This window comes from Mustela nivalis (genome assembly GCF_964662115.1).
Source record: "Mustela nivalis genome assembly, chromosome: 11".
NCBI classification, from domain to species: Eukaryota; Metazoa; Chordata; class Mammalia; order Carnivora; family Mustelidae; genus Mustela; species Mustela nivalis.
The window spans coordinates 78,115,698-78,134,170 of record NC_139030.1 but is presented as its reverse complement, the minus strand read 5'-3'; the positions used below and the strand labels follow the sequence as shown (position 1 = coordinate 78,134,170).

Here is an 18,473-nt window from a genome sequence, read left to right as displayed (position 1 = left end):
GCCTGACAATTTTACTTCTAGTCTACTGGAGTCTAGGTCAGTTTTTGTCCAAGCCCTGTTTGCCTTGTGCTTCTTTCTCCTATTCCCCAGACTTGCTGTAAAAGCCACAGCTCATAGGCCATGGGAAGGCGAGAGCAGAATGCCTGGTTGTCAGGTTCCTACTGGGATTCCCTAGACTAGAGACTAGAGGCTCCCCTTCCTTAACCCGAACACCTTCTGGAGCCTCAGACTCTGCTCCTTCCGTGCATGTATGTATACGAGCAGCCCCTAACTGGTGGTGAATCTGTCACCCATGGGATGTTTGGCAATGTTGGGAGACCCATCTTTTGTTGTGACGACAGGAGGAAGTGGTTACTGGCATCTACTGGATAAGGACTAGGGGTGCCGCTAACATTCTAGAAGTCGCAGTACAACCCCCTGCAACAGAGAATTATTTAGTCCCAAATGTCAATTGTGCCAAGGTTGAGAAATGCTAATTTACATGAATATCACTGATGCCAACTAATTTAGTCAAAGAACATTGGCTTATTTGAAAGTTGAAAGTGTAACAGTAAACCTTGTTTAAAAGATAATCTTCCTTCATCCGATCATACTGTGGCTCTTGTGTTCTATGAGGCACTTACAACTTTGGGAGAAAAAAAAAAAAAAGGATCGACAATGCGGGAACAAAAATTTATTGATTAGTTTGCAACAATAGGTACAACATGTTATAACTTTATCACATGGTTACAATCCAGTATTTGTGCTTTTTAGGATAGGTAAACATTCATTTGAGCACAATAAACATCTACACACAATATTCTGGGATTGTTTAAAAATAAATAGATCCTTTTCCATTTAGTAGCACAAAGAACTTTCAGCTTGAGATAATGGATATGTTTTAAAATTTGACATCTTGTTAATGTGACAAATTAAACACATATCCTAAATTTGGACGAGTAACATAATAAGTGTCTAGTGAGTACTGAGGAGGATTCCTCAGTATGTGGTGAAGAGGGAAGTAAGGCTTACAAGGAAGCTTTCTTGACAGTTCAAGATGTGGATGACACCTAAGGCCAGCATTGACGGCATGGGGCCTTTTTCACATTTAAAATTACTTCACAATTAAAAAAAAAATAGAATAAAAGCATGGTATTTCAGGGAATCTTAGTAAATACCTTCTTTGGTCAAGAAAATAAAAGCCAGGGTATCTCATTTAGTTGAAGGGAGAAGAGAAGTTAGATACTTTTTATTTTTCAGAAGAGTAAATCCCTGTTATTTAAACAAATTAAATATGATAAGGTTTTCTTCTTCCCTAATTAAATGTCAATATCTTTGAATCAGGAAGAGTGTATCAATCTAACGGGTTATGTCAAATCCTGTGTCTGTCATCAAAAATGTCATCCAGGTAAGGTCTACCATACTAGAACCAACACATTTATAATAAAAGTACTGATCTTGCATGTCAAGATATGACACTTAAGACTATAATCCCCTCATATTTTATGAACCTCTAAGATAACTCAATATATTATTTAAGATAATCTCTTCATAATTTACAATAAAAATAAAATGAAAGTTTATATCTTATATAATTTAACACACAAGCAGATTTTATCTCAAAAGACTTTTTTTTTTTTTTGGTAAGAAAGTTTTTTCTTATGGTGAGAATTCTGCGAACATGTTATGCAAGTAATACAGAGATGGAAACAAGACAACCTTCAGTCTTTCTCTCTCTAGACTGAAAACCAAGAGGTTTCTGGTTAGCTGGAAACACAGATATTGCTGGGGAGGTGCTGAGCATTTATCAGTGAGTTGCAGTGAAAAAATGAAATCACCTCAGTAGAGGACGTCAATTATACTCTTGCATTTCTGTTAATATCCACTGATACTGGTCTGATGGTGAAAATCCCTTGTATCAAAATTCTGGAAATTTCTCACCCATATTTTAAGTGTTGATCTGGGCTGAGAGCCCCATTATCAGCTTGAAAAAGTAAAATAAAGGTTACATCATAGTTTACAAAATTATATTGACTAGTGACTTAACTTCCAGTTGAATCACATAGCTGGAGACATTACACACCATTTTATATTATTAAAAATATTTAAGAACAGCTTTCCTGGATGTTGGGCCTAGTTGTAAGCTTTTAGTTTAGGGCCCATTAAAATTTTTGTTTTTCCAGCCATTCTAATACAAGCTCTTTTGAACTCGTTCATAGGTTGTATTGATTTGTACAGACCTATTGCTTTTCCTCAGATTTATTCTATGTGCCATAGACTTGAATAGCAGATTTTTTATAGCTCTGCCAATGTGATGGATGTTTTGAGAAAGTTTAGAGCATTTAGAGCAAACCACTGTAATCTAAGCTGGAATAAAGGAAAGGGATACTCTAAGGGCATAGCTGTCTTATCCCAGTTCCAAGAGCCAGTCAAAGAGACTTGGGGTCCCTTCCTTCTGCTCTTCATGCACTTTGCAATACTGAACAACTGCGTGAAAGATATCTCCCACTTTCCAGGACTTCTGCTGAACCAGCCGCACGACATCTAAAAACTAAAATAAAGCACAGAATTAGGACTCCGGTATCACAAATGAGCTTCAAAGTCATCTCATGCAATCATTCTTCCAAAGCCAAAAGCTCTCAAGGCTTTATTTTTAATCTCTAGTGACAGGGAACTATTTTCCAGGACAGTCTATTTTCTTTTTAGACAATTCAGATTGTTAGAAAGTTCTTTCAAGTGAGCTGGAATTTTCTCCTTCAGAGCAGTTGTCATCCATTGATTGCCAGAGATTAGATAGAATTCTTCTTTCAAGAGTCTGTCTTTTCGATATTTCAAGAGTTTCCTCAGGTCTGCTTTTCTCTGGGTTGGACTCTCTCTGACAGGACTGTACAGCATAGCTCCCAGGACTTTCTACCTGTCTCAAATGATCTCTCATTGGATGTATACGTTTAGGGTAAATAAATCAAATGATAAACTTTAGAGTGCAGTCATTTACTGGCTCCTTCCTCCATCTTGAAAAATCTCTTTCCCAGTCACATTTCAAGAGACATTGACTTTCCATTATAAAAGGAAAAGGAAAGATTGAAGAAACACCCTAGATTTGTCCCAGGTATTGGTACCAGCTTCAACTGGTACCACAATTTAGAGATAATGTTTTTGGCTGAAGGTGAATTGTGAGCTGAAGTGTTGGAAGATGGGAAATTACTGTAGATTGTTCGTTTCATGACACTGTGAGATGAAGCCCAAAGTGAAGACCTCTCCATACTTCTTAGGCAGACACTTTTAAAGAAAAGTGACAATTACTAAGGGCCAAAACCTGTGGGAGTACATTTGTGCATATAATCTCATTTAATTCTGTCAACAACACTGTGAAGCAGGCATTGACAGATGAAAAATTGAGGTCTTGAGAGATGAACTCATGGGCGTGAGCCCATGGGGTGATGTAAAAAAAGAAACAGATAGGAGGTCAATAGCAAACAGGTTATAGACAATAATTCCCCAGGGGAATTATAATGTCCCTTTAGGACAATACCTAAGCCCTATCTTACTATCTTGTGCCTGTACCTGATAGGTGTTCAATAAAATTGGCCAAATGAGAGAAGGAACAAATGATCAAATGTGACTCAAATACATTTAAAATGAGCAAGAAGACTATTTGAAATATAAGATGGCATCCAGAACCATTGAGGATTAACCTCATCTAAGTATTCATTCTTAAGTTTTAATTTACACATATGTAACTTAAATATGCATATCTTGAGGCTGTTTAGTCAGTCATTTTCTATTGATAGTCTGCTCCACAAAAGTGGTTGTAGGCTGAAGCTGAACAGAGCCTAGACTGGGAAAATGGCTGTGGGCAACAAGCACAGTAAAAGTTGGTCATGGGGCATCTGTCTTACTGCATTGTGACTGACAGTGTCATGTATAGCCAGGACCTCTCTTCACTATTTACTAGAACAGCAATGGAATGTTAGCTTCATTCAGCTTCCTTGCTCTCAGTGATAGAATTTCAGACTACTAGTTGTGTGGGACTTTGCAACTTTTGCGTAGCTTCTTGTCTATCAGATTCTTGAAATTTTAGAGAGCTTAATGTTTTGTGTTAAGGCTTTGCAAAAAAGACAAATACCTTCAGATAGGGGAAATTTCCTAGCAACTATTAGTAATTTATGGAGATGCATAAAAATAACTTTGTGAGCTATTACTTATATCTTGTCATGTATGAATGATCTGAGGCAGGTTTTCTGTCAGACACATGATAAAAACATGAAGCATCAGAGAAAAAAGAGAGAAAGTCTAGGATGTCTTTGCATGATTTGACAAATCAGACTTTTCCAGCTCTTTTGGAAGTCTAGAAAGTAGGTGTTACCAGTGGACAAGGCTTGAACATCAAGTTTCTGAGGTCTCATTGTGAGAGGTTCATAGGTTGGTGACCTCTCTTCACGATTTCAGGGTCATAAATAACCTTAGGCCAGGCCCATACCTGGAGGTTGTCTCTTCTTCCTTAACATGTCTTACAAAGATGCAGTCAACATAAAATACACAGAAATATAAAATTAGCCTCAGTTCCCTTTTTTTTTTTTTTTTTTCCTATAAACTCTGGCTTTCTGGGCTATCATTTTGTTCCCAACTTTTATCTCTGAGTCATTTCTCTAAAAACAATAAAAACTCTGGGGCAGATGTCAATATTTGCTAAGCGTTACCCAGAAGGCTCTCAGTCTAGACCTCTTTAGAAGCTCAATTACAAGCATCTTTCCATTTATTTAGGACTTGCTGAAAGAGGATCTCCCACTGTGGGGATGACCTCAGGATAATGTTGACTGACCAAAAGTTGTCAAAATGCCCCACCAGGTAGCCATCTTCCAGTAGTTTGTGAAATGGTAACAGGCTAGGATCTGTCTCATGATTTCTAAATTCAGTCTGATATCCCGATAAAGCAGCTTTTAAAAATGATCCAGCCCCACTAAATATAGCCTACTCCGAGGCTGTGATGACTTAATCTCAGACATTAAGACCTTGAAACATCTGTGGGTCTGATGAGCAAGAAGGTCTTACACTTTCTTTTCTTCCTTGACTACAACAAATTTCTAAATAAAAATTGAGGCTAAGGTTGTGAAGAAGCCAAGAAAGACACTCCCAGCTTGTTACTATAGGCTTCCAAACCATATTCAATTTAGCAGCTGGCCCTAGATCTTTCATTTTGCCTGACCATGTGTTTGCTCTGGTAATTTCAGAATCAGCTTCAGTATGTCAAGGATCTGAGGTTTTTTATTCCAATGCATTGAAAATTAAAAATCAAATATTTTCACTTCCTGCCATTTCATAGTCAATAATAATTAGGTTCCCTTTCTATAGATAATAATTGGCATTTCCTTGAGCAAATATTTTGTCTTAGGAAGCCAGAAGATTTACATCCTGTGATGGTACATCATTGACAGACTCATTTGAAGAGGAGTGTCACATGGTAGAGGACTTTTATATTCACAGACACATTTACTAAATTAGATAAATTGTTTACAAAAGTCCTATGTTAGAATCTATGGGAGTTTGCAAGCTATGAGAGTTTTAAAAAACAGCTTGGATTTCTGAAAGTAACTATCTTCTTTTGCTCCAGGGCAGAATTCCATTTTATTAAGCACAAGTGAGTTGGTTTTATACTGCTCCTGCAATTATAGCCTGTAGAGCTGTGATTATCAGTGTTGGCTGTACCCTGGAACCACCAGAGACCTTTAGTAAATTCCAATGCCTGGGCTTCATACCAAGAGGAGATTCTGATTTAATTGGTCAGAGCATCTGGGCCTATAAATCTTCCCAGGTGATTCTGGTGCACACTGAATTTGAGAACCTTGACTAAAGGGTTCAATTCAAGACAATTTCTTATGTTTATAAATGAGGAGATTTACTATCTACTATGCACTTAATGTCAGTGTTCTCCACCAAATTCATGTATTGAAACTCCAAACCCCAATGTGATGGTATTGCAAGGTGGGGCCTTTGGGTGATAATTAGGTTTAGATGAGGTAATGAGGATGGGGCTCCTGTGATAAGATTTATGACCTTCTAAGAAAAAGAAGAGACACCAGAGCTCTGTCTTTCTTTCTACCGTATGACGACAGAGGGAAGGAGAGGGCCCTCACCAGGAATGGAATCTGCTTGTATCTTGATCTTGTAATTCACAGCTTGCAGAACTGTGAGCAGTAAATGTCTTGTATAAGCAACTCAGTCTATGATATTTTGTTAAGGTTGTCTAAGTTAAGACAGTGTATTTTTCCTTCCTTTTTTTTCTTATTGTCCTTCCATCACTTTTCATGTAGAATGGAAGGAGAAATTAGCAGTGAGGTCACATCTCTTCAGATCCTTACTTTCTTGTAGAGGTATGCATACAACTGTTTCCTCTCTTTCCTCTCCTCTTTGTATTGCCTCCTAGAAAAGGAAGTAATTCTGAAATGCATAAAGATGAGAAAGGCGCTGATTTACAGTGAAGCCAGTCATCAGGCCATTCCAGCTCACAGAAGCTCATTAGATTTAGAAAGGGAGCTAGAGGGCAATGATACCTTGTATCCAAAAGACAGAATAATTGGCCAATTTATGTTACTTAAAAAAAAATATTTTCATGATTTTGTTCACTTCAAGTAGACCAAATTTTTAAAAAAAATTCTTAATTTAAATTCAATTTAGTTAACATACACGCATTATTAGTTTCAGGGGTAGAATTTAGTGATTCATCAGTTGCATCTACTGTCAGCCATTGTGAATGATATTTACAAACTGTTTTAGATCATCAGGCATTAGGATTCTCAGCAATTTTTGCCCTGGAATTTAGAATACTGAATACTATATACTTAAATACTAATACTAAATGCTACGTATAATACTAATACTAATACTAAATACTAATACTAAATACTAAATACTTTAATTGTACATCAAATTCTGCCACTCTTTCAGGATATTTCTTATGGGAGGAGGTCTCAAACTTTAGTACTCATCAAAATGACTTCACTTGAGGGAAGTTGTTAAAAAATGTATATTTCTGGGCCCCATTGGAAGTGATCAGGGCCAAGGAAGGGTCTAGGCATATGAATTGTAAACAATTGTCCCAGGTAATTCTGTGCATTTGGCTCATAGTGGAGGTGTGATAAATCCCATTTTCCATGTGTTTATCATCTCCCATTTCTAAAATAAGTTTCCATCACATTTCAAGATTTCTCTTTAGAATCTGAGTTTCTCCTAGTTTATATTCACCCTACTCTGGGTCCCTCCTGAAGTAGAATGAAACTCCATGGGTCGGAAGTTTGTCTCTTTTGTTTCCTATATTCCTGGGACCTAGAAGAGTGCCTGGTGTGTTGTACATGCTTGAGAAACACTTGATGAGTGTTCTGAGTGTATGACTTTCAAGTGAACATAACATTTTAATGAGTAAAAAAAAAAAAAAAAAAAAAAAGAAAAAGAAACCACTATTAAAGAGAAAGCTTTAAAATGAAAGTCATTTTACCAGAAAAGAGTGACACTATATTAGGCACTAAAACTGTTTGGAATTTGCCTTTTGAGTTGAAATGGGACTGAAATTCATTATAAGCTGACTTTAATTAAGTGCCCTTCAACTCCTAGGTCAGTGGTGGGAAAGATAAACTGCTTCACTATTTACTCATGATACCCTCTCCCCTTTAGATCATGCTTCTATTGTCAGAAGGCAGGTGGGTTGATGAGCATGGAACCCCTAGTGTGAAAATTGTTAACAAAATTGATATATCTTAAAAATCCAGAATTCACACAAACGGGGACTCAGGGCATAGATCTGTGAGTGATGTTTAATACTTAAGTGGTGGTGGGAAAATGACATTTCCAAACTTAAAAGAGATGCTTCTTTAATCCTTTCCAAACTGAGAAGGAGCATGTGAAACATTGCTGTCTTTACATATGACACAGCCTCATGGGAGGCCACAATCTCTCTTCCACACTTGAATAACTACTTAAAGAGATTTCCAGATACAGCATTGATAAAAGAAAGGATATCAGCATGTTGCTTATGGGTTTGCTTTATTTGACCAGTTTTGTCTCAGATAACAAATAATGCCCATTTATGGAGAAGACACCCTATGTAGAGAACTTTAACTGACTCTGAAAAATATTAGAATATTTAGTCCTTAATGTTACAGTACTTAGAAATATGCTCCTTGACCTGATGACACATTGAATGAGTAAAACATTACTTCGTGTTTTTCTTGATAACACCAGTGGAGCATTTATTCTCTCAGAAAAACTGCTATGAGCAAAAGGCAGGTATCCCTCTGAGAACTGAAAAGTAGTGAGGATAAATAAATATCAAGTCAGGGCCGAATTTACATAATCAAGTTAGTAATCAAGTGAGTGACACACCATTTGTCTTTTCACCTGATAAGGATTTATGAGACACATATTCATAGAGACTATACATAGTTTCTTTGAAATCGTGAATCATATAAAAATCTACATCATTAAAAGACCATCCAAAAATGTACCAAATAATGCTCTGGAGATAAAATTGGAAACAAGCCTGTCTATCATTTTTTCCAGGAATTTTGGATGCACTTTGCCTGAGAATGTTCTTGTTCTCCTCCCCATGGCTGAGAGCCATCAGGATTGTGTATGATGAGAAGGAGGAGTCCAATGTAGAGTGTTCCTTCACTCCACTCTTTGCAGTGGGCAGGCTGGGTGGTGAGGTGAAAGGAGACTTTATCAGATAGTGAACCTCTCATTGCCTTGCCAACAAAGCTATGACAAGTATAGGATAGTATCTAGTTTCAGGTGGTACAGAATGGTAGGAAGTCTTAGACACGAAGAGAAATATAAGTTACTGGTTGGAGAGAGAGGCTGGTGTGGGAGAGGGCAGTATACATTAGGTCTCCTGAGTTTTTCCAGTAGCTAATGCCATTGGCTGGTGATGCAGAAATGGGGAAGCCGTTCTAATTTCTATGTGCATGAGCAACAGAGTAAAGGATTTTTCATTTCAGGCCAGTAGATTTTGACAATGAGAATTATAACACAATTACATATTAAAAAAAATCCAGATCATAACTCCAAGACAATTTAATCTGAGAGAGACACTACTGAGAAGTTTGTAGTATCAGGCTCAGCCATCACTACCTGAGGACTCTCTCATGGGTGGCTAAGTCCTGACCTGCTAATTAAAAAAGGATGATAATATCCAATGGCTATTGATGAGTGGGGGTTATTGATGAGTTACTGAGGAAGAAGTATAATGTATATGTGGGTGTACTTTGTGACAATAAGACATTACAAAATGTACTGTGGCAGTGATAGGTAGGATACTAAAACAGCTCCCAAAATTTCTGCCCTAATCCTCGTTATCATGACTAGGATGAGAAAATTGTGCCCTTATTAAGTACATGGTAAAAGGGATTCTTTAGTTAATAATGTGTTAATCAAGAGGGAGACTATCCGGTGAACCTAATCTCATTGCATAAACCTTTTAAAAACCATTTTCTCTGGTTGGTGGCAGAAGAAGTAAGAGAGATTGACTGCATGAGAACATGGAGGGGCCCATATGACAAGGAATGCTAGAAGTTTCTAGAAGGGGCACAGCAAAGAAATGGATCATCAGTCCTACAACCACAAGGTACTGAATTAAGACAACAACTTGAACAAGCTTGGAAGCTTGTTTTTCCCCACAGTTTTCAGACAAGTTCCCAGCCAGGCTGCCATCTTGATTTCTGCCTTGTGAATCCCTAAGCAGAGAGCAAATTAGATAGAGTTCACCCAGCTTCTGGCAACATAGCTAGTTGGTCTTGTTTTAACCTAGAAAATTCGTGGCAGTTTGTTACACAGCAATAGGAAACTCACACAGCAACATTACTATTGATTTAAACATCTTCAGAAGGAGCACACTTTTAAATTATGGGAAGTTGAACTTGAAGAAATTGGCAGGTGGATTTGTGCTTAAATATTAATCATTAACTTTCTAGAACAGTTAGTGGCCAGTTTTAGAGATTGGGAGTTAGAGCGATAGTTGCTGTTAATTTAGAGGTTGGCAAGGGATCTATTCCCCGACTTTATGTTTCTGATAAGTGGTGAGTGACAATGAGGAAGTCTGTCTAATGCAAACCTAGTTAGTAGGGGATTACACACACCTCCCACTGACACCATGCCACAGTCTGTTTTAAATATCAGTATGGCCTTACTTTAGTTTCTCATATCTATCAAGCCTTTCCCATCTATCTATTTAAATGGGTGGGATGAGGAGGTTGGTTGCAGAGCAAGGAAACATCAAAACAAAAACAAACACAGAAATAAAACACCAGACTCTGAGAAAGTTCCCATCTCCTCACTTCACTTTCTCATTGTCACCAATGAGCTGAGACCAATTGAGAGTCAAAGAAACAGTTATCATGGTTATATTGATACAGGTGGAAGGTTTCAAAGTTCTAGTCACAATTTTTCTAGTTCTAGTTCTAGTTCTAGTCACAATTTTTAGGTGAAAAGGACAAACATTTTAAATTTAAATGAATTGACTGGGAATTTCATAAGTAATAAAAGCACAACTTATTCACATCCCAACACATCCCAACACCCCGAAAGGATGGGGTACCTTTTCGATTCTGTTTTCCTGAGATTTCTTAAAGTAGATGGTGGGGATCCCAAGTTCAGATGCAGCTATCCACTGCAGCGTGGCTCGAAGTTCAGCATCAGGACACTCTGGCTCCAGGTCAAAGTTGATCACCAGCAGGCTCCCCTGGGGGCTGGCCGCTCCCACTGGCACTCCAGAGGCACCTTCTGAGCACAGACACAAGCCCAGACTTACTACGTTTTCCATGGGGAGATCACAGGCAAATTGTGTGTCAAAATTATGGGAATGTGGCTTACCCTCTATGTTTTCTGACTGTCCTTTAAGAGTCTCCTTTTCTTCTACTAATTCACTTTGGGAGAAAACAACAGTATATGGTTGGTAATGTTTAGGAAGAGTAAGCTGCAAATGGACGATGAGGCAATGGATCTTATTGACCTAGAAACTTCTGAAGTTCATTCTAGATTTATCATTTTCATAGAGGGAAGTACCACTGGGGAAATATCAATGTGGGTGTTACATAGAATCATTGGGTCTGCCATAAACAGAGGACCTTAAAAAGGGCCAGATAAACTATGTAGTTTTAGTTGGGATAATTGCTGTGGGAGATGAAGAACTGCATCTTTCTCTTCTCCTCAACTTCTCTTCTAGAAACCTTCACTGGTTTGAACAATCAAGGAAATATCTTGTAGACGACTAGATCATATTTGGGGACTTATCCTTCTTCTGTATTTTACTTGTCATTTAAAGGACCATATATTGTCATCCTGACACAATGATTTGCATTTAGTCTATTTTTCTAATATTTTTTCTAATGTGGAATAAGGGAATCTGGAATAAGGGAAAAAAAATCTTGATCTGAAATAAGGGAAAAAAACATCCAATGAGCTGCAGAACCTAAATTGTACAACAAAATATCTCAATTAAAATTGGAATTTTTCTTTTTTAATCAGGAGGATGAGTAGGTTGGAGGTGATAAAGAACTATAGAGACATAACTGAAGTATTTCACTAGATACATTCATGTTCGATATTTGAGGTGTTTTCATACAGTGAATACTTGAAAGGAAGCCTCGATGTAATGGCAGGACTCAGTAACTGCTTCCAAAAGGAGAGCATATGTCCCAACAGCTGAAAGGAGTTGACCATCTTGGGAAGCTTGTGGTTATCCTATATTTTTGTACGGGCTGGAAATTAGGACACAGAGCTCTTAAAAATGCGTATTTTTATGAAAGAGTATTCTCTCTTATATTTTCTATTACTGCTAAGATTTACTGGCTGTAAATTCCATTGTATTCCTGATGTTGAGAGAGAGTTTAGCTGTTCTGCCATGCATACAGAATTATTTTTAGAAGAATTGTCAATTTCCCAAGAGTCCTTGCAAGTGATATAAGTGAAATGACATATGGTAGGAACAGTTTCTGCCATTGTTGAACTTCAGGATGCTGATATGTGTAGTGGCTGTTTTTGTTTTCCCTGAATGCATCTACATTTATAGGGTCCTACGCTCTAACCCTGGAGAAAGATGGAAAAAGTAGCTAAGCAAATGTTTCCTGAAGGATAAAAATAAATGTACCCCCATTATTTTGTATGAAACAAAACAAACCCAAGGTCATGTGTACATTCATCTCTACTTGTGAATAATGGCAGTAAGGAAAAACGAAGGACTGATTCCTTCACTCCCTGAGGAATACTCTCACAGGCAAGATACCTGATTACAAAAATGACTGAGGTAGAGAGAGTAACTGAGAAAGTAGATCAGGGAGCAGCTTTCATCTTATCTTTCATTTTTATCTTTCTGAGATTTCAGAGAACTCCAAATAGTAATAAGCCAAGTCATAATGGTCAAAAATAGATTTCAATCCATTTACTTTTCCAGAATAATCACAAATTCTGGATGTAGCCCTGACTTCCTGTTGTCCTCTTTTCCTGAACTGTATTTTGTGTTACTTATTATGTTGCACTTCTCTAACTGCTATTTATTTCCCCTTGGTCTTTTGGAAGGACCAAGGTCTTGGGAAGCAGAGTCACTATGTGGCAATGACATATCTGCTTTGTGGCACCATTTGGTATTAGACACATTTAGTAGTGATTACCCCAGGTGTCTACAAGTAGAGGAAAACCATTCACATTATATTCTATTGAAAAATAGTCTTTGTTGGTTGACATGGTATGATTGAAAAGGATTTTTGCTTCTCTGTGTCTAATTAAGTAAAATGACATATCATTTCTGATTATATGGATCAACTTTTTCTGGGATGATTCTATCAGAGGGGTTAGATTTGAAATCCAGAAAACAGTGGTGCTAGCTAGGACTATTCTAAGCCCCAGTTTTTGCTCCAGTGACATGGACCCACGGCAGTATAGACATGATGATTCAGTGGTTGGGTGTAATCTGAATGATCAAAATGGATTTCCAGATGAAATTAGAGTAGTGGTCTCACAATCACTGCATCTCAGTGGCTACTTACTTAATCATGGGAGAAGATGGCATGCTTTCCTGATAAATGTCCAGGTCCATAGTGCCAAGACTGCTAGTGGCACTACTGTTGCCATTGCTGACAAAGCAAAAGTTTACATATTAATGCCTGTCTCCACCACCTGACCACATGGCCAACACTGACGTTCTATCTTTCTTCCTAAGAAGTCCTTCTTTTGGTCCCCAGAAGAATATTGTTGGGGGACTCCTAAATTAATATTTATTTCTGGACAAATTAGGGGAAGACGTAACAAAAGACAGTTTTGGCTCCAGCCAATCATAATTGTCATCATCATCATAATCATCATCATCACTGTTTTTGAATGTCTGCACTGGTCTCAGACCTAGTGAGCCACACCTAGTGGGTGACAATCAGCATGACTTTTGTCTTCCTCATTCTAGTCACAGTGAGGATGTTTATCTGTCAGCAAGAGACTCTTTGGCATACTCATGGAGACTGACATTCTTCTGAGAATGCTAGCTGGGAGATATCAGAATGCTCACTTGTCTGCTTTTTTACTTCTGACAGAAACCAGAAGACACATGTTCTCCTTTTTCCATTCAAGGGATTTTTCTGAGGGACATTCCACAGAATATGCACCTGGCTGATTATTTTCCTGTGGGACTGCAGAATTTACAAATATAAAGTTGTGCAATGTCAAAGTTTTATTATCTCCTTTATCGTAAAATCTATGAGAAGCAGCACCTGATACCTTGTGTATCATGGAGAAGGAGGGCTGCTGAATCATTTTCATAGGTTACACAATCAACATATGGTCTAGTTACTAGCTTGGAACTTAGTTGCTGAAACATAGTAGACTTGAGCCAATTTTTAGGCTCTGTCTGTACTTGCAGAATGGAACGCCTCCAATTTCAGCAAACCCATTGAGTTTTCTCATATTCCCACTACCTCCCAGTGATGTCTCTTCCAAGTCAGGTTTCCAAAGGGTGAGTGCCGGTGTGTTGTGTAAGGGGACAGTCTTCCCTGGGGACTACCATGAGTAACAAACTGGACTCCTTCAACTGCTTTGGGTTTCATGTAGGGCATTGAATATATTCACCGATTGAAATCTGATGATTCAAACATTGTGCTGAAGGCAATTAACTGTATAAACTTCTGCTAAGTCTAGAGATTTAAATTCTTTGCTTTTTATCTCTATATTGTAATATTTCCCACTAATTTGGGGGGATTTTAGACCAATTATGCAACACTATGAATTTTTTCTAAGTCTAAGCACAATGAACTGCCAGAAATAAGACCACCAAGGAGCCATTACACCCAGATGCATTTGAATCCCATTTCCCCACTGGCCTTTCTGGAAAATCTGCAGATTTTGTCCACTATCAAATAAGGTAGAAATGTGGAGATTGTTTTCATTTCCACCTCACAGAGGGACAGTGTTTAGTTTATGTCTCTTGAGGGCTTGGGTCCTTCCAAATCTGATCTTTCATTAACTTCTCTCTTGCTTTCTCAGAGTCAACAATACACAGGGGCAGGGGAGAGAAAGGGGAGAAACAATTAGGCCAAACAACACAACACAATGTGGAAACACTTGCCTCATGTAAACCCAGCCTGGGTTGCATCTGAAATACAAATGAACCAGAGAGAAAGTATCAAACACACCAGGTGTAACAGCAGCTCTCATTTAAAATTTCCCAGTTGTTACTGAATGCACTAGCTGGGGCTTGCAGAGAGAAGAATACAGCTGACTCCTAACTTTGGCCAAGGTAATTAAACGCATAGCTGGATATTAGGAAACCTCTCAGCATAAATCATGACAGGCAAGTACCCTGAATTAGCGGGAGCTCTCCTTCTTGCTCTATTAGGGACCCTTTGTAGAGACCCATTTATTAAGTATTTTCGAATCTGTGTTGAGACCTATTTCCCTGGGCAAGTCAAGTAAAGAGCAGGTACCTCATGGATCGCTCACTGAGCTGCAGGAAGCTACTGGTGTCATCTGGATTGTCCTCCTCATTGGCAAGCTGGGACCAGCTGTCCGTGCTCTCCCCACTGCTGCCGGAAAGGTTGGGGAACTCATCCGGGGCTCTGCCTTCTGCTGAGACTTCAGCCCCTGTTACCTCTCTGGCATCAAGACTGTCACTGTAGATGGCAAGATATCATTACCAAGAGTGGAGACATAAGACAGAACTTTTCATGGAGACCTTGCTGGCTGCTCTGTTGAGCATGAGTCTCTGCCACAGGGAGCATGATATCCTTGGAGATGGATGGCGTCTTTCTTCCAGGTTATTCCTTCTCCTGATCCTTAGGTCCCATTTGGCCTTTTCAAGATTGCTGTCCATTAGTTTCCCCAACCTTCATTTTATGTAATTCTACTGAATCCCACCATTCATTTCAAAAACACATTGAAGCACCCTGGGCTGCACACATAAGCATAAATATGTGGCAGTAGTGTTTCTAATGAAGAGACCCAGAGCCTCCTCTCCACAGATTATGAATCTTTGGTTTCGCAGGAGACCAAGAAACCTGCATTCTGAACAACCATCCCAGGTAATTTTAATGCAAGTGGCATGTGGACCATGTTGGAAGAAAAACACTCACCAGGTTCTGGAGGTTTACAGAGTCAAATTGCTTGCAAATGCCTCTGAACACATTTTGCATTTGTAGCTACTGTTTTAAACCATCCTCTCCTTCTGAAACCTCTGATGTATATCAGCACCGCCTTTCTAGATGAGTGCTTTTTAAGGTTAAGTTGCTCTCCAAAACATTTAACCCTTGATCTGACAGGCTTTTCTCGTTGCAAGCCTTTGTTTTGGTCCCTAGCCTCCCAGGACTTTCTGGCTCTCTGGTCACACTTTGCGAAGAAACTCCTTGCCTCTCGGGCTGTTATCTCCATCCTTGCCCTTTTCCAGTCTGTCCCTAACAATTTCATCTACTCTCCTGTCTATGGAAATAGCTTCTAAATCTGAACTCCAGCCAGGGCCTCTCTTCCTGCTTCTGCGGCTCTCTTTTCAGTTGGTCTTCTGAACATATTCAATCTGTCTCATTAACATTTTGAAATCAACATATCTTAAACGAATTCTGATTGCCCTCCCATCCTCTTCTTGTGTTTTTTATTTCCATTGACCTTTCTGTCTCTCTGCTCATGAAATTATCTTAATTTAGATCCTTCCAAATTGCTTGAACTTAGATTTGGAAGGAAACTCAGAGATTTCCTGTAGATCAGGATGCAGAAGCCTGGTGAGGTTATATGATTTGTCCAAGGTGCAACAAGAGTTAGTACCAGACATTAGACCTCAAGTTTTGAGACTCATGGCCATTGCATCATTACTCCTTGGCTGGACTATATTTTATTGGCTTTCTAACAGTTGAGCCCCAACTATTTCTCCTCTTACATATGATCCAGAAATTCCTTTTTTTTTAGGAAGTTATCTCCTCCAACCAAAAACAATAATTTGAAAGGACATACACACGCTGATTTATTTCAGCTCTATTAACAATAACCAAAATATGGAAAGAACCTAAATGTCCATCAGTAGATGAGTGGATAAAGAACATACAATAAAAAAGGGCACCTGGGTGGCTCAGTGGGTTAAACCTCTGCCTTCAGCTCAGGTAATGATCTCAGGGTCCTGGGATCGAGCCCCACATTGGGCTCTCTGCTCAGCAGAGGGCCTGCTTCCCCCCTCTCTCTCTGCCTACCTCTCTGTCTACTTGTGATCTCTCTTTCTCTCAAATAAATTTAAAAAACTTAAAAAAATAAAATCTTTAAAAAAAGAATATATAATAAATATATATAATGGAATACTACTTAGTCATAAAAAAAACTACAGTCTTGCCATTTGCGACAGCATAGATGGAACTAGGCAGTATACTGTTAAGTGAAATAAGCCAAACAGAGAAAGACAAATACCACAACGGACGAATGGATAAGGAAAGTGTGGTCCATATACACTATGGATATGCCTCCATCAGAAAGGATGAATACCCAACTTTTGTAGCAACATGGATGGGACTGGAAGAGATTAAGCTGAGTGAAATAAGTCAAGCAGAGAGAGTCAATTATCATATGGTTTCACTTATTTGTGGAGCATAACAAATAGCATGGAGGACATGGGGAGTTAGAGAGGAGAAGGGAGTTGGGGGAAATTGGAAGGGGAGGTGAACCATGAGAGACTATGGACTCTGAAAAAAGATCTGAGGGGTTTGAAGTGGCGGGGGGGGGTGGGAGGTTAGGGTACCAGGTGGTGGGTATTATAGAGGGCACGGATTGCATGGAGCACTGGGGGTGGTAAAAAAATATTGAATACTGTTATGCTGAAAATTTAAAAAAAATGATTTTAAATTTTATCTCTTCACCAGGGAGGGAGAGAAAGGAGAGAGAAAGAAAGAGACAGACTGACAGAAAGTGAAAGAGAGTGAGAGAGGTCACTTATAAACAAATCCAAATGCTCCCTGAAGAGAGAAGGAAATGTTCTCTACTATACTACCCTAGATGATAAACAAATAGCTTCAGGAACATAAATCTGTATCTCTCTAAATGTCTCTATCTTTAGGGCTAGTATTCAATCGTCCTTTGATCCAGGTGCCAACACTCTTTGTTCAGAAAGCCAGATCTACAGAAATATGAACATATTCATGCAACCTTTCTCCTGACACTGACAGTCATCAAAATTAATAGTATAGGAGAGAAGCACCTTAATAACGCAAGCAAAAAGTAAGAGTGTATCTCTGAAGCGACAACAAAAAAATGTGACAGCCTGGTGTAGGGGATACTAGAATGCTTTTCTGGGCCATTGCACACTGTCTTCAGAGAATATTGGCTGTTGACAGTGCACACTGGGAATAACCAGCAGGCCTAGAGTTGTCTGGCCAAGGTCATACCCTCTCTCAGTGAACATCCCATCAACCAGGTGATACAAAAACACAAAGGCTAGTTCTTGTCTCACTTGGCACTAAACCCGACAGACCATTTCCTCTTCAGGGGTTCCTGTAGGATGTGCTGAAGCCTCAGTTGCAAACATATTTAGGGGAACCTTCTCTCCCTACAATCCTGCCTTTTCTACCTATTTACGGATGTATGCACACATATCTCTGGAAAGCACATCCTACCAGATCATCAACCTGAAACTCTACCTCTTAAGGTCTGTTCCCAGGGGATGCAATCCAAGGCACTCAATCTCCTTCATTGAAAATAATATATTGGCTGCAGAAAATTCTATGTAATTCTCTTCAGTTTTAGGATTAGTACCATTATCCTTTCTCCAAAAGTGGCTATACTTGAAAATTTTTTAAATGAGTTCTAATATAGAGAGTAGAGTTTCAAATGTATAAATGTTGAGGTTTGATGAAAATTTTCCTTTTTGATATGTGAACTGGTTACCTAGAAAATTTCACAAAAGCTTTGGGGCCTGGCTTCTCAGAATCCTTCCCACAGCATTCTGGATAGATACAGTATTAAGGTGTGGCTGTTTCTAGCATTCTGTGCGACTAACA

The 18,473-nt window shown here is 38.8% G+C and overlaps 2 protein-coding genes across 7 annotated transcripts in view; one reads left to right on the top strand and one right to left on the bottom strand.

Moving 5' to 3' along the window:
* DAW1 (dynein assembly factor with WD repeats 1) overlaps positions 1–18,473 on the top strand; it is a 129,120-nt gene that overhangs the window by 84,892 nt on the left and 25,755 nt on the right. The gene's annotated exons all lie outside the window — the stretch shown is intronic.
* The window catches only part of SPHKAP (SPHK1 interactor, AKAP domain containing), a 168,826-nt gene continuing 151,011 nt past the window's right edge, over positions 659–18,473 (bottom strand). For 4 of the 6 annotated variants that reach the window (XM_082689969.1, XM_082689973.1, XM_082689971.1 and 1 more), the window contains 6 exons: positions 14,934–15,119; positions 14,576–14,602; positions 13,011–13,097; positions 10,840–10,892; positions 10,565–10,749; positions 659–2,530 (listed from right to left, as the gene is read on the bottom strand). In XM_082689969.1, the coding sequence (XP_082546095.1) occupies positions 2,387–2,530; positions 10,565–10,749; positions 10,840–10,892; positions 13,011–13,097; positions 14,576–14,602; positions 14,934–15,119 (682 nt within the window). In that variant the 3' untranslated portion in view covers positions 659–2,386. The remainder of the gene's footprint in view (positions 2,531–10,564; positions 10,750–10,839; positions 10,893–13,010; positions 13,098–14,575; positions 14,603–14,933; positions 15,120–18,473) is intronic. The other 2 variants (XM_082689970.1, XM_082689974.1) reach the window with 2 other exon arrangements.